This window comes from Phycodurus eques, chromosome 15, assembly GCF_024500275.1.
Source record: "Phycodurus eques isolate BA_2022a chromosome 15, UOR_Pequ_1.1, whole genome shotgun sequence".
NCBI classification, from domain to species: Eukaryota; Metazoa; Chordata; class Actinopteri; order Syngnathiformes; family Syngnathidae; genus Phycodurus; species Phycodurus eques.
The window spans coordinates 10,920,102-10,946,586 of NC_084539.1; the positions used below are offsets into that span (position 1 = coordinate 10,920,102).

At 40.2% G+C, this 26,485-nt stretch overlaps 1 protein-coding gene and 1 long non-coding RNA gene across 4 annotated transcripts in view; one reads left to right on the plus strand and one right to left on the minus strand.

Annotated features, from left to right (window-relative positions):
* LOC133413972 (uncharacterized) overlaps positions 1-26,485 on the minus strand; it is a 47,919-nt gene that overhangs the window by 13,882 nt on the left and 7,552 nt on the right. The gene's annotated exons all lie outside the window — the stretch shown is intronic.
* Positions 1,485-12,624, plus strand: nt5c2l1 (5'-nucleotidase, cytosolic II, like 1). Of its 2 annotated transcripts, XM_061698935.1 has the most exons (18): positions 1,485-1,695; positions 3,341-3,414; positions 4,156-4,273; positions 4,378-4,473; positions 4,617-4,708; positions 6,062-6,119; positions 6,203-6,296; positions 6,394-6,447; positions 7,588-7,671; positions 7,769-7,804; positions 8,081-8,170; positions 9,992-10,058; positions 10,159-10,329; positions 10,427-10,478; positions 11,205-11,265; positions 12,001-12,177; positions 12,263-12,345; positions 12,430-12,624. In XM_061698935.1, the coding sequence occupies exons 1-18, from the start codon at positions 1,616-1,618 to the stop codon at positions 12,449-12,451; spliced, it is 1,509 nt and encodes a 502-aa protein (XP_061554919.1). In that variant the 5' UTR covers positions 1,485-1,615; the 3' UTR covers positions 12,452-12,624. The 2 variants fall into 2 exon arrangements, with proteins under 2 accessions (XP_061554919.1, XP_061554920.1); XM_061698936.1 differs by lacking the exon at positions 4,378-4,473.

Sequence of the window (26,485 nt, forward strand, 5' to 3'; positions counted from 1 at the left end):
CCGGCGGCGGCCGTTGTTAACCCGGACCACGGCCGATCCGGTATGGAATTCTTTGGATGAACGCTCATATTTGTTTGGCAAAGTTTTAAGCCGGATGCTCTTCTTGACGCAACCCTCTGCATTTATCCGGGCTTGGGACCGGCCTACAGTTTGCAGTGGCTTGTGCCCCCCATAGGGCTGCATTAAATGAACCTCCCTATCCATAGAACACGTAAATGTGTGTGAACAAGATGCCCCAGACGAGCTGAAAGTATACCGTAAAACTCAACGGCACCTTTTTTGTCAACTCAAGGTCACACGGGCTAAAGTGCTCAAACATGTGTACCTTCTCTTCAAACATGAGCCCTTGTGGCCCGTGTCTCCGCCGGCAAATATGTTGCTTTTGCCTGCTTCTGGAGGGTACAGCTGTAAAGATAAGTAATGTGCTCATGTTATTGAATGTGCCTCCGACCATACTGGATGTGGTGTTCTGCTTTTAACCTTTACTCCTCTTTGGATACACTCTGTTAGTTCTTACTACTTTGGGGCTTGCTGCTTTTTACTTGGCTTTGCTGATCAGCTATTACCGTTTAGTAGCAACAAGGTTATGTTTAATAGGTGGCAATAACATGACATTGGCTGTTTTATTTAAGTACAGTACTTGATGGATCATGCAAACATTAAATGCCTTTGTGTTTGCGTTATTAAGTTATTGTATAGTAACGATACACTTTAAAACAGATTTCAAAAGGCTCTCTGTGACCGCTGCATGCGGAACACTCATCACGCTTAACAAATCAGACAGAACAACATCTTAAATTCCTTTGCGTGCAGCCCGGATAAACTTCATTTTTCAGCTTTGGCCATGCATATTTTGACTCTGGTCACAACATAATAAGAAAACTTGCAGAATTGAATATTCACATCAACATAATGAATAAATTATTGAGCCAAGAAAGCTATGTGGTTATCTGGTAGTAACATCAATAGCACAGTAAACGCAAATTGAGTTTAGATAGGTACAATTATAAATATATTAACAGTAACTTTAAAAGGAAAATGTATAGAATGGATAAATGAACATGGTGTGCACATTGACACCCAAATACAAAACGTGGCAAACTTTTGTCTTTACAACATTAGAAGCAGCTCTCAGTATGATGCAGTGCATTACTGCAAACTACAATGATCACCCTCTCTGACAGTGTGAAGCGAAAGAAAATGAGCAGAAAGAAAAACCTGTTGAATCTCATTGAGTCGTGCACTAGTGAAGAGGTTAGTGAGAGTATTTTAATATTTAAATGTCTGTTTTGGCACTGCCGAGCATGACTCCCATTAGGAAACTCCTAATTTTCAAGAACCACTCAGGGGTGCAGCCCCCACCACGCAAGTGCATGTGCTCCTCTGATAACACAATCTGCATGACAATCTTTAAGCCTGCACGCCTCTAGACCCGCTTATTTGTGGCAGTAAGCGGCCTGACGCGTCATTTGCATCAATAATAAACAAACCGGAGCAGGGAGGAGCTGGGGCACTCTGAAATATTCGTCACTTGGGACAATTTAACGTGGACTGAGGGCAACCACTAAAGAGAAGGTTGCATACCTCATCAACAACACAACAAGCTGATTTTTAGATGTCCGCAACTTTAGACGCCATGGCCACAGAAAGCTGTTTGTGTGACGACTCCAAGGTGACCAGAAGCATTGGACAAAAGTGAGTTTTACATTTTGTAATGGTTGAAACTAAGACCGATGCCACAAGTGGAAAGTTTTTTCACTCCGACTGCACTGTACATGAATAATCCAAATATTCCTTACTTTATTTCTTTAGTTAACGACTTCATTCTCCCTTGCTCTTAGGAGTTACTTGTCATCAGATGATACTGAACAATGTAGTCCCGTGAGAATATGGAATATTTTGCAGGAATCATCAAGGAGTAAGATCCTCAGAGTTTAAACAAGTGTGTGTGTGTGTATTAATTATTCATATAGACACCTTTACGTATGATCAGGACGCCGAAAACTGGACCATTGAGGTCCCTGACGGAGCAAACGCACGTCTTTTTTGACTGTCATTCAATTGAGGCGAGGCTGAGAATGCTGAAGAGTCTCCACCCAGGCCTTCCTACTGCAAAGACTGCAGGCAGTCATTCTGTACAAAATAACAACTACAGATTAAAAAGAGGAGAATGTGGGCCTATAATCCAATACCAATTTTGGAGAAACTGCAAAAACAAGCTGAAAAGCAAAGATGCTAGGCCATTCTTTTGTTGGCAAATATAACCTAATCTATACAGACTCAACAACAAAAAAGAGGAATCCCACTGAAAATCTATGGCGCTGAACATACAATAGATGTTGCACTTGCAATATGACAATTTTGGAGCCCAGTGTGAGGCTGTTTTCAAAAATCTTTGAACTCACCCAGCAGTGTCCAAAGTTTGGGATGAGGGCCATTTGTGGCACAGCTTGTTTTTTAATTAGGCCACAATATTTTTTTCTCAGTATAATTTCACACGGCCAGCATCAGAACATTACGAAGAAGGACTAAGGTTGCACTGAAAAGAAAAAAAAGTACAAAAATCATAATGTTACAACAAACGGTTTAAATATTAACCGTTACAAATTAATGTCACACAAATAGTCATGGCTATTTGCTTTAAAGGGTATTTTTCTTTAAATATATTTAACTGTTTAGGATAGTTTGACCTACATTGGATTGATTTGAGTATTTTTAATAAATAAACTCTGACTAATATTAAAGAGGCCTCTCTCTTCACACAACTCTTTCTTGGTTCTGGCCCGCGGTGGACTTGGACACAGCATTGCAATTATGGCCAATATCCAAATGATACTTGTTTCAAATAACTGTCGGAACTCTCCTAGCATTTGTTAGCAAGCTAAATATGAAAAGTAATTTTACTTTTACACTGTTGGGCAACTACCAAAAGAATAAAAGGGAAAAACCCTTTTAAAAACTATGGGGTGACCTCAAACGGCCGCTTACAGCAGATGCTCTCGCAATATTGCCGATTTGGAGCCCTAAACGGTAATATACTGTATGTCAATATGTCGACCATGATCCTGTTATGAGACGTCTTGGCAGAGCTCTGACTGGTGGAGTCCAGCGACGGGCTCACCAGAAGCAGAAGAATCCCATTGAAAATGTACAGGCTGACCTAAAGGGTCTGTACACAGAAGTTATGAGCGTAAATACACGGATCGTGTTTTCCAATGAATCTTCGTGACAATGTATGACATTGTAGACTTGATCTCAGACAAAGAAGTTGAGACGTGATCTCTCGGTGGTCGTATGTCGGCCGACCTCAACTCCTGGGTGTCCTTGTGTACCTTCACAGGATTTTCGTCAACAGAAGCTTGACGCTGGAAAACATCAAATGCTATGGCTTCGACATGGACTACACGCTCGCAAGTAAGTACAGCAGCGCCTCCGAAAAACCTCTAGAGATGAAATGGTATCAAAATGTTATTTCACGATTCTGGTGACCAAAAGGATCATGGAAATCGATATTATTACAATCACGCAAAAAAGACGACACAAATGTTGTTAATAATATAATATTTGATATGCTATATATACCATAAGTGTATTACATTTTAGCTATATCATAAAACGACAAAATCAGCATCGTGCTTTTTACACACTAAGGAAAGAAAAAAAAATCGTGAACGCAAGATCCCCAAATGCATCACAACAAACAACGTGACAACCATCTGTCTCTTCTTTTACTGGTCGCAAGAATGTAAACAAAACAAAAAAAAAGGTTTGCTGGACAGACTAGCGGGTCATACGGGAATAAAGCAGCAAAAATTCTAACAAAATTGTTCAAAAATTATCTTGACAATTTTAGCAGACTGCAGTCGAGTGCACTTTAGAAGCATGACTCGGACTCGGAAGACATTCAATCCATTTCGATGGGTAAAGATGATTTGATATGCACATCGTTTCAGTTACGAGTGTGGTCATGGAACAAATTAATTTCGTAAGTCAAGGCACCGCTGTATTAACCATCATGACAACATGAAATGGCAATTCAAATTGTTTGAAATTGTATCACAGTTTATCAGTAAACAGTTTCATGCTTTCGTGTGCAAAATGAGGTATCTTCGGATTAAGAAGTCATGCTGTTGTCCTTGTGCGTTCTTATGATAGTGTACAAGTCTCCAGAGTATGAGAGCCTGGGCTTCGAGCTCATAAGGGACAGAATGGTGTCTGTTGGCTACCCTCATGAGATTCTGCGATACACGTACGACCCGAGCTTTCCCACAAGGTGGGTTTTTCACTCCACTTCAACACAATTTTTCAGTTGTGAGCGGTTGGCTTGAATCAGTTCCACCATCGCTGCCACCAATCATGTCCCCCACCTCGCCTCAGGGGGTTAGTGATCGACACCACATACGGCAACCTCCTGAAGGTGGACTCCAACGGGAACATTCTAGTGTGCAGTCATGGCTTTTGGTTCCTCAAAGGGTAATGTTTTTTTTTAGGGATCAAAAAAAAAAAAAAAAATAAATAGTGATCTTTTTTGTGTGTGTTGTTGTTTTGAGGGATCAAAAAGCAAACGGCAATGAATTTTCCAACAATGACAACAAATATTTGTTTGTGCCTTTAAGCAAGGAGATTCTCCGCTATTACCCCAACAACTTTATCCAGAGAGACGACACGGACCGTTTCTACATTCTCAACACGCTCTTCAACCTGTCAGGTGTCACTTTTAACGCTTGTTTCTGTTTCTACACCTGTGGTTCCCAACCTTTTTACACCATAAGTACCACCATCATGACCAACAGCAACAATGTACTGTAGTCGGCCAAAGTGTTCATAAAAAATGTGGTACAGACTTTTTATTACTGTAATCCACTGAACCATTATGTACAATTTGAACATTAAAGGGTGGTTTGCAACTTTTAAAAAGGTCACTTCCTGTAATTCTTCTGGCCCATCTTGTGCCTCTAATTTGATTTGCAAGAAACCGCCACGCCGCAGTAAACACAACCAATCATAGACAAATGGTGTGACTGACGAGGCGTCAATCATTTCTCATGTACTCACGAGCGCACTCAAAGCGGGCAGACCCCTGCGGCCTCACACTGACCTGTTACCTCGGGCTTCAGGAGCTTTGTTGAAACTATAGTGGAATTTTCACCTTCGGAAAAAAAAAAAAAAAAAAACATGCCCATCCCTTGTTGGGCAATTAAGCACAAGACTAGCAAACAGAAGCAGAGCAAAAGGGCCTCAGGCAGTTGAGAAGATTCAGAAGCGACGTGGCATTAGCAACATTTTTGCTCAACAGGGAAGTTTATTGATTGATAGTTAAATGATGGTAAATTTAAAAAAATACACTTTTAAAGCAACAACATCTAGTTTTATAGTTACACTCCAATAGGAAGAAGAAGTCATGCTGCCAACGTAGCGCCTGAGGCCAGAGTACCTGCAGAAAACCTGTGCATGAGCAACTCTACGCAGGAAGGTAGAAGCCGAGACTTGAACCCTGAACCCCAAAATTGTGAGACAGATGTGCTAACCACTTGGTCATTGAACTGCCTTGCCCTTTAACTTGTTCAATTCAATTCTGTATGTTCTCATAAAACTAAAATTGGCCAAAATAACAGCATACCAAAATACAGTATTTCCAACAACAGGGTCCCCTACTCTACTATAGACGCCAAGTCCACTTGAACAACAACAACAAAACTCTCTTTTTCTCATCATTTAAATTCAGTTGCTACCCAAAACAGCAGTACCCAGAGAGGTAATTTCTCAGACTAATTAAAGTGCAGAGTCTTACCACCAGTTGCGGTATTAAAGATGATGCAGTATTAAAGATGAGTTTATGTTATTTGGAGACTTGATTAACATTCCAGTAGACTCACATGTGATCGCTACACAATGTTGTGTGCGTGTGTTCATGTTTATGTTCCAGGGAACTAGTCGACTTCTCCGCCCCCATCTGCCTGATGCAAATCTGTACATAGTATTGTTTGATATTATTCTAAAAATGCATTTCAACAAATCAAGGCCTAGCTCTAACTAAAGTGTTTTCTCTAACTTTTTGCAGAGACATATCTCTACGCTTGCCTCGTGAACTTCTTCACCAAATGTACCAGATACAAATCGTGAGTATCCACCTTTGGTTAACCTCTTAGTTCGACCATCTTCTTTTGCATACCAAATGAAAGTTAAAACTTCGCATCCCCAGCGTGCTAAAAGGTTACCACCACGGCGACCTGTTCATGTCGTACAGAAGTATGTTCCAGGATGTTCGAGATGCAATGGACTTCATTCATGACACGGTAACATTTTCATAGCACGAACATTGTTTTGTTTTCTATTCCCCCCCCCCCCCCCCTCTGATGCATAATAAGTGTTACGTTCTGTGTGCTTGTGCAGGGCATCCTCAAAAACCAGACCATCAAGAATATTGATAAATATATCGTCCAAGATGTGAGTAATAAAATATAACACAAAAATACAACAGAATACAATACTCAATATCGTACAATATACACTGAGCAAAAATAAAAATGCTCCCATTTTTCATGAGCTGAACTCAAAGATCTTTTAACTGTTTCCATGTACACAAAAGGCCTATTTTTCTCAAATATTGTTTACAAATCTTTCATTTTTCCTTTGCCGAGATAATCCATCCACCTCACAGCAGTAGCATATCAAGATGCTGATTCCATGATTATTGCACAAGCTGCCCACTCTAAAATTTTAGACAATTTTAAACTGTATATATATATATATATATACAGGGTGACTGAAAAGTAACTCCCTATTTAAAAAAAAACTTCAATAATGTTGTAATATCTTTCTAAAATTTTTTGTGTATGATCCATGATTAAGGAAGCAAGTCTGTTCGACCAAACCAACGACTTTGGAAGAACTTGAAGGGCGAATACGAGAAGTTATGGCTTCCATCCCACAAGAGTTCCTTGTGAAATCAGTTAATGCGGTTCCCAGGCGGCTTGAGAAACTAGTGACTAATGCTGGCGCGCATATCGAATTATAAATCAAACTCCATGCAATACGCATTCTTCTCATGTTAATTTCTTGTAAGAATTATAGTTCCGAAATAAATTACAACTACTTCAAAATAGGGAGTTACTTTTCTATCACCTGGTAGTACATATATACATTATATATTCTTAATATAAATTATATTAAAATGTGACCAGTAAACTGACCAGTGGCAGTGATACCCCACTATAATTATAACTATATACATAACTATAACTATAATTGAATATCTGAATATAATTTGAGGATTAAACTGACAAAATACACACAAATTACACGACTGAAATAAAACACTCTGCATTAATTAATGTTAAAATGTTGCTTAAGTTGAAAATATTTGGTACCAGCCCCCCAAACCTTTCAAATTAAAATTTTAAAATTTGAAAGATTTGAGTGATAAAGTGAACAACAATAGCCCCCCACCAAAAAAAAAAAAAAAACCTGGTGTAATTCATCATTTAAAATTTTTCTTCATAAGACGTGACAAGTAAACTGGCTAGTGACAGAGTACATTAAAAAAATTGATTCAAATAAATTAACGACTAAATATTTTTCTTACAGCCGAATATTATTGTTCTCTTGAGCCGGATTAAAAAGGTGGCCAAAATTTTTCTTGCCACCAACAGTGACTACAACTACACTATGGTAAGCCCCCAAGAGATGAAAACCATGTAAGACTGTTACAAAGATGACTTTCAAAGGGACTAATAATAACTTTGAACTCCTTCCTACCTTTATCAAGGCCATAATGACACATCTTCTTGAAAACGATGCCAAGGTAAGAAGATCATTTGGGTTGAATATGCACAACAAAAAAGATAAGGAAAAAGGGGTAGCAAAAAGGTTATCTCTTTTAGAAAATGTTGTCTTGAAATATACACACAACTCCGCCTGGTAAGGTTAGCACCGTCGATAGTGCTAAAATAACAAACTGCGTCTCGGCTAGTCCGCCAATATAAGACACAGCTTAAGTAGGTGTAGCATGGTCGCCATGGGAACAACAGAGCAGTTTTTTCACTGCAGGTTCTTACTCTCATTTTCTGCCCCACCGCAGTCGTGGCGCTCCTTCTTTGACCTCATCGTTGTGGATACGAAGAAGCCGCTGTTCTTCGCAGGGGGAACGTTGCTCAGACAGGTCGACACGGTACGAAGGAATTCCTGCTTTCTGACACTTTACCCGTCCATCAACGTTGGACTGTACAGTAGTAATACAGTAGCTACATTGAAATACGACCGCAATCTTGACTTGGTCGACTTTCAAAACTGAATTTCCCATCGAGATCGATTATACTTGGAATAAGTCGTACTGCAGTCATCCCTCGCATATTCGCAACTCACTGGTGACGAATCCACCGTTCTTTCTGAAACGCCCTCGAAAACACAAGATGGCACCAAAGCCTTGTCTACCAGGAAAGTGTGAAGTGATACATCTCAACTGGGAGACAAGGTTTGTATGTCAGGGAGGACCTACTTTAGCCTGGGTTGTTAGTGGAAGAAGATACAAGAGAGTTTTTGCTACAAGTACACATGCATTTCGGGGCTTTTTTAAATTATTATTATTTTTTAATCAAATAATTCTTAAGCCAATTTATTTTTAAGGTTTGTTGTAAGATGAGTTTGAAATTAAAGTTTTTTGTGACCATAGTTTGTGTTATATTTAGAATCAAAGGACCTACAGCATCCAGATGGCCTATATTTCACTAACAATTTGTCTTTGTATTTTTTGCTCCAGAAAATTAAACTGGCAGTCATTTCCAATAATATCCATCCGTTTTGGAGCAAGCCGTAAATAACCAACTGCCCTGGGAATGGCCGCGTTTCATCGGCCAAATCGATACATAGCCACGCCTTGGTGTGACATCAGTGACGGAGGCGGAGACCAAATTCTCTGCATAGCCGGAGCGGACAAAATTGATATCAATCATACCACTAGAGGGAGCCCATGTACCACACCTTGAGAATCCGGTATATGCACAGCCTACTTCCTTCCGCATTAAGCACTTCCTCCCGGTTTGGGTAAATGGAGAAGGGGGCCGTTACAAAGCAACCGTAGGAACTTTAAAGACATCTACAATGTCTTTCTTTAACACAAGATGTCACCCCAGAGCCACTGTGTTTTGGCTTCGTTTGTGCCTACATACTGTATACCACATATGTAGAAGTAAATGATATACATGTATTCATTTTAACTTTCATCTGAAGACACCAGCCATAAAGAAAACTAAATTCCAGCCAGTTCGTCTTCAAACAATCATGTCATCCATACACCAGCAAGCAGAAGCTCACCAATCTGTCGTGAATACCTTAGAAACAGACAAACACGATTTAACCGTTAAATGGTTAACAAATGTCACGCACTGACAGTCACACAAATGTAAAATTCAATCAACCACTCCAGTCATGTAAAATTTTTAAATAGCACACAGCATACACTCCAACACCTTTTGATCACAAGCGACAAGCATGGCAGGTAGTGGAAGACACTAAAACGGGCTACACACACACACCGAATTCCTGCTGAATTTGAGCAGTTTTCTCCCGTTCCGATCAAAGTCAGAAAAGGCCCGGCAATTTTTTCATTGTCATATGTGGAGTCTCTCGCATTTAAAAAAAAATAAAAATCGGTGATGATGTTAAAAACAGTAGCAGCGCTAAACACGACTTAGCAGAAGCAACTCTGTCGGACTACTGCCGATGATCTCAAACTACCGGCAAACACTGGACAAAAGTACTTGGACACCCACTTTAAAAGAGTCTGCTTACCTCACAACCACATTTGGTGGGCTATTCTTCCTCTTTTCGCACACTTTTCAGAAAAAGAAATATCTATATATCTGAAAACAACCAAAGGAAAAGCCAAATCAATGGCAGAGTAATCCTTTTGATGTTTGACAGTTTGTATCGCAGGTTCAAAGTCCAAAATATATTTGAACTTTGGACATTTTTAACTGTATTTGGTATACAGAACACAGGTAAACTTCGGATCGGGACGTACACTGGCGCTCTCCAGCATGGAACCGTGTACTCCGGAGGTGAGACTAACCAGAACTTGCCATCTTTGAATTACCACTCAAGCAGCTCCCTGTCACTAGATTTACTTCTTTAAAAATAATTTTAAAAACACGGCCGCAGGCTCATCAGACATCGTGTCCGACTTGCTGGACGTTAAAGGTAAAGATATCCTCTACGTGGGGGATCATATCTTCGGCGACATCCTTAAGTCGAAGAAGCGCCAAGGCTGGAAGACGTTCCTGGTGGTTCCAGAGCTCACCAAAGAGCTACAAGTGTGGGAGAAGAAGAAAAGTATGCCGCTCTCCCATTTTTGTTCCCACAATTAATTTGTTATTTTTTGAGTTGGTTTTTTTATGGATTTGGTTTTTTTTTTTTTTTTTTTTTTTAGATTGGTTTGAAGAGCTGAAATGTCTCGACATTTTCCTTGCTGAGATTTACAAGTACGTACTCAAAAGCTGGTTTCTTTTAAACTATTCTCAATAATGTGTGATATTAGGCTTTCGGGTGAAATTTCAGGATGAACCTAAAAAACACTAAAACCTTCACAGGTGAACGTAATTTGACATTATCTAAACCTTTGAATGCACATCTCAAAATGTTCCATGTTTTACTACTTTTTTCACTACTAGCTTTTCTCCAACAGGAAGCTGAACAGCAAAATTCACAACAAGCGTTTGAACCATTGACCAATACATTTCCTAGTTCAATTCGAATTTGTGTTTAAACAGTCCTCATCATCACGCTGTTCACATTTTGTCATCATGAGATTGAAATGACAAACAATTAATCAACAGTACCTCATCATTGCAACGCATCAAACAAAATATTTGCAGAGTCCTCAACAGGTAGAATTTATTGGTACTGTTGATCATTTGTTAATTGTCATCTCGATGTGATGATGTCAGAATGTGAATGGCGTGCATGATGAAGAGGACTGTTTTCAATAACCAGTCCAAGGCTGGGATAGGCTCCAGCTCACCCACAATCCTAATGAGGTACATTTTGTGATGGGAAGAAATTTGTTTTTTTAACCACTTTTTCCAATAATTTTCAATATACAGTGTATATACTGTATATCTTATACAGTAATGCATCACATTTGTTGGCATAATATGAGCATTCTCGCTGGTTACTAGCACTATTGACGAAGACATTGTTGCATGCAGGCACCTAGACGGTGGCAGTCAGGATGCTCCTGACATCAACAGCATTCAGACCAGAATGAAGGTAAGGAAGTCAACTACTGTACACATTAGTTCATCCTTTTATTTACACAGCATATTAGATTGAATTAAGTTAAATTTGTCCCTACACGTCTTCATTGAAGCTATACAATTATCTCCATCACTAGATGTTAATAAAATGCAAATAAATCTTTCATTTGAAACGTCACCAACTTCATGCTAGCAAAATCTCCAGAATGAAAAGCTAAATTCAAATTTGGTGATATATAATTGTTGGTTTTTTTGTTTGTTTGTTTTGCTAATCAAAGAAGAACTGCAAAAAAATGTGTTTTTTTGAAAACAGGAGAAAAAACCTCACAAAATGACATGACATACATGAATGGCCATTTGTGATTTCTCAAATTAGAATGATAAAAAATGAATTTATTTGTTTGTTTACTGGACACTTTTGTTCATTTTTTGGATTTAGAAATATTGCAATATTTTGAGATTTCTGGTGAAAGGAACTGTTTGTGATTTTTTTCTAAATCCAAAAAAGCAACAAAAATGCTTTGTTTAGTTTTCAAAAACATTTACTTTAAAAAAAAAACCTCACAAACTGTATCTAACGAAAACCATGGATCTCTAAATTTTGTGCGGTTTTTTTTTTAATCTAAAAAACAAAAAAGGTTTTATTTGTTTTTTGAATAACATTTGATTAAAAACTCAGAACCTATGTCGAATGAAAAGCATCTCCAAATTGTGATTTAGTTGATGGTCTGAGTGCCCCCTCTCCCAGATTCTGACCACCTGGATGGACATGTCTTACGGCCAGATGGGCAGCCTACTTCGGAGCGGCTCCAGACAGACGCTGTTTGCCGGCCAGCTCATGCGCTACGCTGACCTCTACTCGGCCAGCTGCATCAGCCTGCTCCACTACCCCCTAAATTACCTCTTCATGGCTCCTCCCGTGCTGGTCAGTCCGCCTTTGCTCACACCGGAAGTATACAGCACACTACGTTTCCTCCAATTGGTCAAACGTCAAGTGTCGCTCTTCCCAGATGCCCCACGAGGCCCCGACGCTCAACTCTGCAGACGTTACTTCGACGCCGCTCACCAACTGTCAGTGTGAGCAGACGCTAAGGTAGTTTTGGTTTGTTTTGTTTTACACCAAATCTTTAGAATATAAAGAAAAATAGAATTATGACCATTTTTGTCTCAACTGCAGCGTTAAAAACAAGACAGCATGAGAAAGACAGTTCCTCAAGAGCCTCTGCATAAAGATTTGCATGTTGGAATACTTCGTGGCAGTCATTAGGACACACAACTTGTTGCCTAATGTGCAGCTCCCCCAGCTGGATGGGAGTTGCTTTTCATCCACTATTGAGAGAACCCCTAAAAGTGCATCAAATAAATTGGAGTATGGAAGAAAATATCATTTATTTCAGTATAGTTATTTGTGTTCCCTTTTATTGTGCTTACAAAACAACAACAACAAAAGCTTGGTAAAAACACAGAATACAGAGATAAACAATACAATGCAACATTTTAACATTAAAAAAAAAGTCTAACGTAAACTCACAATTGGGGCTTTGAACTCTCCAAAGAAATATGCAACCACAAAAACCGCAAATGACACTTGTGCGAACAGACTCAAGCCCTTTAAAAGAATGCAATCTTCTGATCTCCATTGGTTGGCCACTGGATGGCAGTAAATCACCGTTGCAGCAAACCTGCTCGTCAATCACACGCGCACACACAAAGTATATCGTATTGTATGGAGTAGTGCTGCAATATAATGCAAAAACACATACCGCTAATATCACTGTTTTCTTATAAACTATTTACAGCTGGATACTCGGATGTGATTTATTTTTTTTACATTCCACACAAACTATTAAATAAATAACGTTTTTTTAATTAGTATTTGATTGGTTGGAACACGTCGTAGTCGATCACTAACCTTTCCAAACGCAGACATCAAGTCATAATTACAGAAAATATTTATATGAAGAACACTAAGCCATAAATATAAAAAAATCTAATGACAAAAACTAAGTATGGTGGTAACTGAGTGCGTGCCCTCTTGCGCTGCGTGATGACATTGCCTTACGCCGCTGGCTAACTAGCTCGTTGCGCGCCATTCGAGACTTAGAAATGTCTTAGAAAAGTCGCAAAAAAGTGAGGATCTCCGGGATATTTGAACTTAAACATCAGTTGTTACTGTTTCACTAAAGCCCGACAGGCTGCTTTCAAACCGTCGCCAACTGTCAAAACAAATGAAGAAGAAGAAAAAGAAGAAGACATTTCTGCCTACTGTGTACTCGGGATGCTAATGCTAAAACAATGCTCACGAGAATGACAATTGGCGCTAACGTTAGCCGTGGTGTCCGTGCTAGCAGCAACAACTTTTGCTCTAAGGAGATCATTTAGGCTTTGTGTTCGTCTTTGTTGCATCTCTTCATGCCTCCATTTAAAAAAAAAAAAAAAAAAAAAAAAAAAGGAAACTTTAAACAACCTTTTTAAATTTAGAGCTAGATTAGTACAATTGAAAGTTGTTTTTTTTTGCAATTATTATTCAGTCATATATTTCAGGACTGATGTTAACCAAGACCCCTGTACATGATTTGCCTTTAACATACAGTCAAGGGGAAACCATATAAAAATAGATCAGTGATTCCCAATCAGGAAATTATTCAATTTCACTTAATGTTTCTGTAAATAATGATTCAGTGATGACAAATACATATTTGTTCATCTATCTATGCCAGTGACAGGCAGAACAACTACATGTTCTTCTGCTAGATGGTGAGAGAGAACAATAAACCTGTGTACCCACTTGTTGCTGTTTGTACAACAGACTTTGAATAAGTCACGGCTTGATGTGAGTAGATCAACTTTGTGACCAATTAAACAGGCCCAGATTTCAAACGGAGTAATCCATACTTTTTGTGACATTTTGTTGTTTGTTGGGGTGAGAGAAACACTAGAAAACTAGATAGATAGCGATGGATAGATGGGTGGATAGATAGATTAGATAGATAGATAGAGAGCCTTGATTCTTGAGCATATAGCTACAGGCAGCGTATTTGTATAAACTGTAGCAATATTAGCACTGTTTTTTTTACAGACCGACAGATAGATGATAGGCAGAGGGGTGGAGATGTTCCCATTTTTTTTTTTTACACTTGTGTTGCAGAACTTCACCAGACAAGTTTGGAGAGCCGGTTCAGTGCTCATATGGAATTTGTCTGTTCTGCGGAAGTCACCACCGCATGCGTGTGTGTCAGTGTTGGAGCGTGTGCGTTTGCGTGTCTCCTTGTGATTCAAATAATAACGATTGAAATAATAATGGCGGTACAATCCAAATAAAAAATAATGATGATAATAACAATGGGAAATGTGCCAAGAGGTCACAACAGCTTTGGGTGAGGATGCTGAGGAATGTTGATTAAGATCCTGAAAGCAGTTGGTGGTTTATTACTGTGTTTATTTTAAGGTGGATTCATGAAGAAGGCGGCTGCCGGCACCTTTTTGTCTGAACACCAAAGTTGATAGTGATGCAGTGTGGATGTTCACTTCTTCTTTCGCCTCTAATATGAAAGGAAGTCACCAAGAGGATACACCCACTGCTTTTATTGGCACCGCCTCCTTCTACAACCAGACACATAGGCCCCACGCACGCACGCGCGCGCGCACACACACACACACACTTCCCAGATGATTTCATTTCCTGTATTAGGGGCTATTTCGGTTTATTTGGATTTCCCTCTTCATTGTCTGCTTGTCGGCTGGATTTATTATTGTTACTGTTAGTTTTTGTCTCTCTCTCTTTTTTTTTAAAATAATCATTGTGTTGTTTTGTTTTAGTAGCACTTGGGTTAAATTCACACATTTCATAGTTTTTGTTTTATTTTTAGTTATATATACTTATATTTATTCAGCGTATATAATTAAATTAGATACTTTGGTGAACTGCTTTTGAGAGACCGTTAAACTGTTTCTGTATACTTTAATCCAAGAAAATATTAATCTATTATATTCATTTGAATTTAAAAAAAAAAAACAAGTATAAATAATGGTGTTATTTTGTCTGACTCCTTAGTGGTATTTCGACCTCGTTTAAACTCAACTGGAGGAACAGTACCACACACAGTAACCAACACAAAATCACATACATGCTTTTTAAACACTCTTCTTTTTAAAAGAACTCTAAATTCAATTCATATAAGACACTGTGACTATGAAAAAGCTTTGTGTTCAGTTTCACCTTTAACAAACCACATCGAAATATTGTAAACTGTAAGCAACTATTTCCATATCCCGTAGTATATATAAATTCAAGTCATAGTAAACAAGTGATCACAGTACAAAATCAGACATATTTTAAACCTAAACTTGGGATTTAGTTTTCTTAGTCTTTCAAAGTGGAAAAAATACACCTTTCCGTATGTCAACAGATGAAATAGATATTTTTCATTTACTTTTGAAATACTGCACTAAATAAAATAATTCATAACTACATAAATTGGATTTTGTTCTTTTTTTTTTAATCCAAAAGGGGCACTGCAATAGAACACAAACCTTTCACTTCATTCTTCTTTAGTGTAATTATTTGACTTTATATTCTTCTTGTTTTTTATATATATACTTTGGAGTTTGCTTTTACAAACCAAGGCCCCCTTGTATTGTTTCTCCCCCTCCCATAATTAGCAGTTACATGCAAAGTACACATCTTGAATCATCATCATTGGAGTGTTTTACAGGACTTGGGAGGTTTGTAAAGCAAACAAACAAAAAAGTTGTTTGCGTTAGACAAAGGTTTAAACCATTTAAATCCCATTATTTTTAACCAACCAGTTACTTTGTTTTGCTTTTTAAATTCTTCAAAATGCAAGTGACATGCAGCCATTTCTTCCTGGCACTTAATCCACATTAAAAGAACAAAAGATATCATATTAATGAGTAAGAGGCTTTGAGCAGTATATTTTAATAGGATGGATAACTTATGAGTACCAGGGTCTTTGGAAGCACTAAAGAGGCAAAATAGGTGGTTTTTTTTTTTCAGCTTTAATGAAGCACAAATACAAAAGTACATGTACAAAAACATTTAAGTACAAAAATATGAAGCTTTCGTTTTAACAGTTGTTAGCGTCACTCTTTTGCACTTGGAAGTGCTTCTTAGCAGCCATGTGTGGCTCTCATGGCAGGATACTGTGCGCTCTTGTGTGGACTGCAGATGCACAAGCACCACCGTCCCCCATTCCACACATTCCAGGATTTCCCAGCAAGCATTGCAAGCAAGCCCAAACAAGTCACGTTCTTGCACAGGGGCGGAATTTCACACAGTCAAGTGACTTGCGGCGGCTTCTCTTTCTTTTTCAGGGGGGCCCTCGGCCAACGCTTTTCCGACCATAGTGGTGTGCAATTGCAGAAACAAGTAAATGAGTCAGTTTGCGTCATGACCAAGACATTGGATTTCTTTTAAGCTATATGCACCGGTGGTTTTGGGGGGGGGGGGTATTTTAGCAAGGTGCAAACAAACAAGGCTCTTTGCTCGGGAGGTTGCCCTCGGGGTTCAAACATGAGGCACAAACAGGAGCACTGACACCTAATCTCAACACAACCTTAGAGAGAGAAAAGGACGACAAGAGGGACGGTTGGGGGAGGGCGAGGGGCCTACATTCCTCCCCTAACGCCCCCAGCTCCCCCCAGACTTGCTATATACTACAAGGATGCTGAAAAACAGAGAGGCCCACCCTCACCCTCCTGCTGCACTCCACTTCGTCCTTTGAGCAAAAAAGATCCCACTCCCGTGTCACCGTGTTTGATGACACAACAACACACGGGTGAGGACAGTTGGTGTAAATAAACCTCATGTTACTGTTGAATGTAATAAACACAAATTTCACCTCAGCCATAGAGGTTAATTTGATACTGCTTTGTAAGTTAAGGCCACACAAAAACTACTTCAAATTCCACTAAACGTTTTCTTTTCTTTTTGGTGTGGATTCCCAACCACTGAAGCAAGCCAATACTGGTGAACGCCACATTCTTCTTGAAAAGTGTGCAAATGGGACATTGCTGGGCTCAATTTCCTTCTTTTTTCAGTAAATGCATGACATTCCAAGACTATGCAACTTTTACGATCTGTAAAAGGTGTCCGATTTGGTACATTTGATACAAATAAGTATTATTAGGCCTTGGCAGGGTTCTAGTCCCAGGCAAAAAAAAATGAAGGGAATTTGTTTTGATCACTTTTGCTAATATTTAAGGGACCCGTGCATTCACTTTCATTGTGAGTTTGCAGAATTATACAAAAACTACTCCGATTGTCACAGTTTTATGAAGAGATCAATGTAGCACTTTTGAGTATCATTCTAGTGCAAATCCTGCAAAAGCATCATTTTTTGGCCACTTATTTGGTTAACACGCACTTTTCCATAACCTCTCAGTGATTTCATCTGAGAGCATGAATATTGAGGACATTTTAGTTTTTGCAGGTGGTCTATAATCTGTATGAGGTGTGCAATTTGAAACTCTGGTCTGGACTTTTATGGCGTGCCAAAAACGACTTTAACTCAACAATTTGATCACTTTTGTTAACATTTTGTAGCCATAAAACTTTGTCAAGAGGTGGACCGATGGAAAAGTTGTTTATGTGGAATATTTTAATGTTTGCACGATACTTTCATTAATTTCTGAGTTGAGAAAAAGCATTAAACAATGACAAAAATCAAGTTTCTCTTTTTTTTTTTTTTTTTTTAGGTCTTGGTAGACTTCTATGGAGTGCTGGTCAAGTTTTATTACCTCCACCATGCAAGGAGCTTTCTTTCTTGTTAGTTTCACTAATGTTGCTTAACCAGTTACCACAAATCTTTGTAGAGTGGGTAAGGAATGGGCCAAGGAAGATGCCATTCCATTTTGGGAGGCAGACCTGAATAAAGGTTGCAGACACAGGATGTATTTTTCAGCTTTGAGTGGCCATTAAAAAAAAAGCACATTTTTTAAATCTATGAATATTATGTAGAAAATAGAGGTATATGCAGGAGGTTAGGCCATTCTAGATTTACTACATCCACCAAGGAGGTTGTTTTCTTTGCATTCTATTGTCAATATAGCTGGATGAGGTTTAAAAATAATAATAATACAAAATCTACTCCAATATCCACTCAACTTTCAACAGTGGGGAATGGGTAAAGGAAGAAGCCCTTACATTTTGGTGCAGATCTGGATAAAAGGTGCAGATACAGTTCTTTTGCTGTTCTGAGAGCTTTTTTTTTTGTTGGTTGAATTAATCTGGGAATAAAATTACTTACATTGAGAACTTTCAGGCACTTAAATTAGAATTGTTAGGCCTCTGTGGGTTCTAGTTTTAGTACATCCACTAAAGAGGTTGATTTAATTTTACCCTTTTAATTTTACCGTTACCCTCACAACTTGACCAATTTCCACTAAACTTTATGGAGGGGTGAGCAATGGGCCAAGGAAGAAGCCATTCCATCATGGTGCAGTTACAGGAATTGTTTTTTCACTTTTTATGTGCGCATAAAAAGAAAATATTCTTGTGTACTTAGAACAATACATTAATCCCCAATGGCGAAATTCAGGCAAAGGCATGGGGTGGTTATCTATGAAGGCGAACAATTTTGCCTTGGTGGATGTCTGCAAACCACCATTGTAGTTGTATTACTTCCACTGAGGAGGCCGTTTTCATTTTGTTTGTTTTAAACCAAGAAATCCAGAATTTCTTAATAATCAGTTTTAACACTCAGAAGATGTTTTCCTCAATTTCTGAGAGAATGCGTGACAAAAACCAGACGTATGCGGTAATAAGACGTACATTTTAGTACAAATTAGGATTATTCTGCCTTGGGGGAGGTTGTATAGTGACTTCTGGCATGTTCACCATCTAAAAAAAAAAAAAAAAAAAAAAGGTGACTCACATTGTTTGGTCAGTTAAAAAAAAAAAAAGGTGAGTAAACAGTGCAGGAGGCTCCACCACCTGCCACCAGCCATCAAGTTAAGTCAAGTCAAGTCAACCAGTCCACTTCCACTGGCCAGTTCTGAAGCCAAATGCTATGACAATACTATTGCACTGCTAGAATGGATGGTACAGTAGTGCAACATTGTCAAAGCAGCTGACCTCAGCATGTGTCAGCACACGAACAGCATAAAGAGATAGAGAGCAGAGAGTAGGGGGGTGGGGGCGGCCATTGTTTTTGCTGCCAATCTACATTTAAAAAGGTTTAGTTGCAATTCTGGGATGGTATTTAAATACTTGGAGGCTGTATGATTAGTGGTTTTAGCTAATACACCAAGGGTGGGGAAGCTACAGCAGGTGGACCATATGTGCCCAGTCGGGAGCATTTATTTGGGACCGTCATCCAATTGCAAAGCAAATAAATACTTGATTAAAAACTCCAAAATGTCTTCATATATAAAGATATATATGAAGACGATAATAATAATATAGTAAGCTATTTCAGCCAATACACCAAGGGCGGGGAAGTTACAGCTGGTTGATCACGAGGCCAGTCGGAGATTTTAATTGGGACCGCCATGAATTTCAAAAAGAAACACACAACGTTATAAAAAGCCCATCACACATGATAATAATGATAAGTAGGAAGTTCTTTTAACTGAAAGATTACATACAGTTGGGGAAGCTCCAGCTGCCGAGCCATGAAGGATCCACCGGAGCAATTGCGCCAGACTGCAATGCATGCTAATAATTCATGTTGGAAACTGTTTTAGCTGATACACTAAAAACAGTTGGGTTGTTTCATTTACCCAATTCCTGGGTTGTTTTGTGTTAGGTCAAATTTCTGGGCTATTCTTCTGCGAGTAACCAAAGTGGTGGGTCAGATTAACAATTTATTGGGTTTTCTGGCTAATATGGTAACCCGATTGCTGAGTTAGTTTTGAGTAGGTCATATTTATTGGTTTAATTTTCTGAAAGTAACCAAATTGTTGGGTCAAATTAACCCATTGTTGAGTTCTCGATCCAACCTATACGGCTGGTGGGCCATACACAACCCAACGTGAAGTTTGATTGGGACCACCATGCAATTTTAAAGTCAACTAAAACTGTATAAAAAGTCCATAAATGCTCACAATATGCAGTAATAACCATTTGTCCCATTATTTTCTCATATATTTTCCATTAATACTTAAACTGAAATAGGGAAAAACGGTTCCCCACCCCTGTATTAAACATGCAATTTTTTTTTCTTTTAGATTCTAAGTCAAAGAGTGGTGTGGGTCCATCAACCAATGCCCTTTTAATATTGCACTGCTCATCCCCAATGGCCAGTAGTGCAACAGAAAAAGGGCAGTGGTCAACAACCATGGAGCCTCCATTGCACAGAAAAACTTGAATGAGAAAAAAAAAAAAACACACACATAGAAGTTGGATGAACACAGACAATGTAAAAAATAGCACATGCCTGTGTGTGATGGGGGGGGGGGGCACATTAACAAAAAGCTGCTGGAGTGCTGAATTAACTTCCTAGATTTAACAGCGTTGCTTATACTCTTGCCCTGGGAGAATGGGAATTTCCCAGCATGTGGGCCCATACTATTCTCTTCAGGCAATGACATGCATTCTAATTTGGGGAGGAGGAGGAGGAGTGAGGGAAGTGGGGGTTAAAGAGAGGAAGAAAAGGAAAGAGGAGAGGAGGGGGTGCACATTAAAGCCTTCCACACCTTCACCATCAAAACTACTACTCTGACATAGTCCCAAGTTGCATCTCTCGCGTGTGCAAGTTGTCTCCAGAGCAAGGTGGGAAAATAAAGTTGGAAAAATGGAGAAAAGCTCCTCTTTTTATTTTTTCCTTCTTCAAAAGTGCACGTGAGGCGTTTGCGCAACGGCTTCCGTGGCAGCCTGTTACACAACGTCCACAATCCATAGTATGACGCAAAAAAAAAAAAAAACGAGAACATCATGTGGTCGCACGGTGCTGTTTACCTGCTTCTTCCACCCCCCCTCTCTCTGTCTCTCTCTCTCTCTCTCTCTTTTTCTGTCTGTCTCTCTCCGCCATGTCTACAAGGAAGCTGGCGAAGGAGAAGGAGTGCGCGCGGCCTATGCGCCTCCTCCACGCCAGCCAGCCCGCCCGGAGTCTCTCTTTCCTGCCAGCTCGCGGCGCAACACTGACGACTTGTTCGATTGCACAACAGGCTTGGCTGCACGCACACGCCCGCAACGTGAAAATGTAACCCCACACCCGCCCCACGACACCCCTCCCTCCTCCTCCTCCTCCTCCCTATCATCGGATACCCATTAAGTGGCCAAATAAGATGCACTTTATCTTCTTCAAGTCCACCCACCACTACAGCAACCCACCCACGGTCTGTTCTCCACGCGTGGAATCAAGTTTTCGCGCGAGATTTACGCATAAAAAGAAGCTACAACTCACCGTGGAGAGACACCCCCCCACCCCACCCCACCCTCCTCCTCTCGTCACACACACGCACCCCCACCCCTTTTTTCTTCCTCTCGTCTTCCCACGGAATACTATCAGCAAGAGAATCCGTGCATAGGCCAAGAAAAACGATAACGACAAGGGAAAAGCGAGCCTCTTTCCTCGAAATCACGCCGCGTGGAAGGGGGGGAAAAAGAAGGGGAGGGGGGAGCGAGATGGCTTCGGTACTCGTTGTCCCCGCGTCGTTAATAACCGCACAAAACGGAGCCGAAAAGCTTCCGAAAACGAGCGTCGAATCCCGCACGAATCTCCTCTTCTTCCTCTTGCGGCGGTGCGGGCGTAAAAAGTGTTCCACGCACACGTAAGACACACGGCCCTCACGCATACCGGACTCCATCTTTGACTACTTGACATTCACAAGCTGCCCAGGCTCCTGTCGCCGCTTTTGCATTGCCGCGCGCTCATTGGCTGCCTCCTGCGCTAGTCCGCGCGGATTGGCGGGCCCGAAGCGCCCTCCCCGCTTCCTGCGCGCCGCTCATTGGCCGTGCGCGATGACGCGTTAGCCGGTGCAGCGAATCCCTGATGAGCTGTGTCCCATTCACAAATTCCGACCCAAGCTCCGCCTCCTCCCCCTCGCGGTATCCTGATTATTTTATTCACTTTTTTTGGGGGGGGCGTTTAAAACAAGGAGGAAGCTAATATATTAATATTATAATCAGGCCTTAATTGCCGTTAGCGAGGCTGGACATTTCGTCAAATATGACTTCTCCTCGCGTACTTCTGCACTAAATCTGGATGAAGACAACAGATTTGGATTTTTAAAAAAATTACAAATAAAAAAAATGCGTAATTGCGCACGGTGGAGTCGAACCGCGGCACCACCAGGGTGACAAAATGTCACGTTCGAGCGGCTCATTTTGTCACCTTGGTGGGTGCACAAAATGGAAGCGCGGCCAGCCTTTTTTTTTTTTTTTTTTTTTTGGTGTGATTGACGCCCAGAGAGGCGAAGCGGCCTGTGAAATTTGGCATTCCAGGCCCAGAGGAGCTGAAATAATGGCATTATCCCCCCCCCACTCGGTCCACTCACATCTGATTGTGCAGCCGACTCGGTGCATTTTTTTACAATTTTATTTATTTATTTATTTAATCTATAAGGCGGGGCGTGATGAAGGTTCGACTCGCCTCCTCTTCCTCCTCCTCCTCTCAAAGTGTCGCGTCAATAGACACGCGAGTTAATTTCAGGCACCGATCCACGAGCTCTCCTTCTTTCTCTCTGGGCGTCTCTCAAGTTCCAATAATAAGTTCTGATAGCGACGGCCGGTGGTCCACAGCGTCCTGCTGCTAATACACAAACTGCACCAGGACGCACAGTCGAGCAGGGAATTAATGTCCAAACGCCTGATTAGCTCATTCATTACTGCGGGGCGCGCACACAAACACACACGCTGGGCGTCAGTCGGCTGGAGGAACGATACGACAGATTCAAATGGGAATAAAAAGGGGGGAAACTCATTCTCATTTACATGCTTGTAAAAATCCCCACAAACCAAAACTCTTGTCAATAAAGTGAGTATGATCTGTTGAAAAGTGTTGGCATTGTATGACTACAACAAATGAGACAACACAAACTATGTAAAATGCCATGAAATGTGCTTGCTGAATGAAAATGACAACAGAAAAAGTGCACACATTAATTGTTGGAACTGATTTCATAACTAAACAAAAATACATGCGTTATTTTTAAAGTGTTTTAATGACTTTAAGGATAAACTACATCAAACTCAATTAAAAATGGCTCAACTGCTTCGAAATGAACTTCAGCTGCTTTTCCCCATTGTTTGTTTTTTGTTAATTTAAATGTTACATTTTCTCACTTCATCTCATTTGCATTTAATAATGAGTACAATCAAATAGAATTAATGAAACAATGCAATGGAAATAGTATCTTTTAGGCTACAAACTTTGGGAGAATAACTACACTGTGGCTAATTTGCTTACATATGAATTATAATTTAGTTTAACTGATTTTTATGTTCTCATGTGAACCAGTCGTGTAGTTAAAATCACTGAGTCATAATTGTAAAATTTGGAAAATGACAAGTAGGATTTAAAAGGATTGTTTCAGTGTGCAGTTTGTGAACTAATACATTTTAGTAGCTAAGAAGGTGGTCACATACACTTTGAATGTATTTTACATTTTTCTTTATATATATAAAAAAAAAGGCCTTAATTTGTAACTGTTGACTAAGATTGTGTGTTTTTAGTCCGGAGATATTTCGAATAATTGTGATGGAAAAAGAGAGATAAATAGAAAAAGTGTTTCCTGTGGTTCTCCCTTTTGAAAAAGTGAAGTTTTGTCGGGAAATAACCTTGTTTTTATGACTCAAGCAGATGATTTGAAAGAAAGAAAGAAAGAAAAGGGGAGGGGAAAAAAATCACTTTCATGTTTTGGAAAATGTTTCTGTTTAAAATGAGCCTAAGGGATGGATGTAAGGGGGTTCGGGGGGGGGGGGGGGGGGGGGGCTTTAACAACCATGCATGCAGTGGTAGTAGTAGTAGTAGTATGGCTGCCTGTGCGTGTGTGTGTGTGTGAGTTGTCATGTGGGCCTGGGTGAGAAAAGCCTTTTAAAAGATACCACTTATTGTTGCACTTTTTTTTTTTTTTTTTTTGCTTCCCCCCCACGCAGCAGCTCCCATCCTCCCAAAATGTACCTCCTTTCTTCCTCTGCACTTTGACCTCTTTCTTCCCTTCCCCCATGCCCACACACACACACACACACACACACACACACACACACCCCCACACACACGTAGGCATATTTAGACACACGCGGACGGCCTCCTCCTCACCCCCAAACTCCCCCGTCAGGCCACAGCAGCGTGATGGATCGTCATTGATAATTTGGAAGAAGCTCAATGGTGAAGTTTCGGGTGGCCGTGGGAGGTTTCTTGTCCTTTCTCATGAAGGAGCAGTGGCTGGACTCCACCTCCCCCACCCTTCTTCTTCCTCCTCCTCTCCCCCTTGAAACAGACTCTATGGATTGCATGCATGACATTCCAGCTGTGTGGGTGGCACGCCTTTTTTTTTTTTTTTTTTAAACTGCGTCTCCAACAGTACATAGCAACTCTTGAAGCTCCCAACAGCAAGGACGGCCAGCCGCCACCCCGGCATCCATCTTTCTTCAGCCTCCATTTTACCTGGCTGAAAACAACCCCACAACATTCGGTACTACTGCACGATGTAATGAGAGTCCAAATGTGAACCTTTATGAAGATAATGACGCTCCGGTATGTGTGCAACTGCGCTGAGAGCTGTTTCTAAGAAAATGACCCTAAATAAGGTAATCCAAATGACTCAGTATAGTGTACTTGCACTGACCAGCAAATCACAATAACGAAAGTGAGCATTATTTGATTTATGAAGGCAGAATGATCATTAATTAGGTCAATAACAAGCATACTGCAGGGAAAAGCACCTTCTTTCTTCACCCAGCAACAAGCATAAGTGGAAAGAACATTCTTATCAAATGTTAAAAAAAACCAAAAAAAACAACGACCACAAATGCGAGTTTGACGGACACGCGCTGCATGAAATCGATATCACTTTTGGCATTTATTGCCGGTGTATTGATACTAGAACACAAGAGATAATGATGCTATGATACATTACAATATCAATATTTTGCCCCTTCCCTACTATACTGTTGCAGACAGTATATTCCGATTCATGCAGCATAGTAATAGTTATTTTTAATATCAATACTTCACCTACGCTTGTTTGCCCGTTCATGTAACATAGATATTCTTTTCCTCCCATTTGTCAAATATTTCGTTATCATGATACTATCTTGTGATGTACTGTCACTCACAGTATCCATAATTCTGTCTTTATGAAGACAATATTATTTACTTCTCCACGGGTACTAAGTTAATAGTGATACTAGTTGTAGTTTGCAATGGTGGATTTACAGAGGGAGTTTGTTGACTATTTTTAGGACAAATTCGGCTCAAGATGCATGCTGGGTAATATTTCACCCGAGGAAGCAGTCCAAATGCAGTTCAGTTCTACATCCCGACAAACGACAATGCTAATCCTTTTTTTTCCCATTGCAAGCATGATTATTTTTGTAAAGGCAGAATGTCGGCTCCAGCTCGGCGCACCTAAGATTTTGTTGCCTCGGGACCTGAGCTGAAGTTGCTTTCCAGAGATGGCCGAGATCGTCTCGCATCAATGACAAAGCACCGCAATGACAACAACGTGTCTCGCTTACGAGCAGACTCGTTGGAATACGGCCACATAAAGTACAACAAAGTCAAACTCAGTCGTCAGTCAGGGCACGCAAAGAGAACCAAAACCAGAAGAGGATGAACAGAAAGAAACAAGATAGCGGTCAAAATGTGAATATGTATCTGAGGCCAATTTGTCACAGTCCCACCAAGCACCAGAAAAGTTTACTGCCTATTATTGGCTAACATTAGTTAAAAGAAACTAGCTGAGACGTAACACGATATATCCGTTTGAATTTGTTGACACAGTCCAGGTATATGTCATTCGTCATGATGCAATTGCTCCTATTAGCTGAATAATGCATTTGTTATGGAATGATCGCAACCTTAAACTCTGCTGTCAGATTGGTCTGTCCAAAAGCTTCTTGCCCTCGACCCCAGGGGCTCAAGAAATGCCCCCGTCGGTGGGTGTACTCGATACATTTTGTTGTTGTTGTTGTTGTTGGACTGAGTCTTGCGGGGTAATACTGTATTCCCCCCCCCCCCCCCACAAAGAACGCACAATGAATGCTGGGTAATAACTGCGACTAAAAACAATTCACAGGAGCGCACAAAGACAACGACACACTGTTT

Excerpts from the sequence above, each read along its gene's own strand:
- nt5c2l1 (XM_061698935.1), top strand. The coding sequence starts at position 1,616 with ATGTCCGCAACTTTAGACGCCATGGCCACAGAAAGCTGTTTGTGTGAC. Across the intron at positions 4,474-4,616 it reads GGCTTTTGGTTCCTCAAAGG|CAAGGAGATTCTCCGCTATT; the intron begins GTAATGTTTTTT and ends TGTGCCTTTAAG. Across the intron at positions 10,330-10,426 it reads AGTGTGGGAGAAGAAGAAAA|ATTGGTTTGAAGAGCTGAAA; the intron begins GTATGCCGCTCT and ends TTTTTTTTTTAG.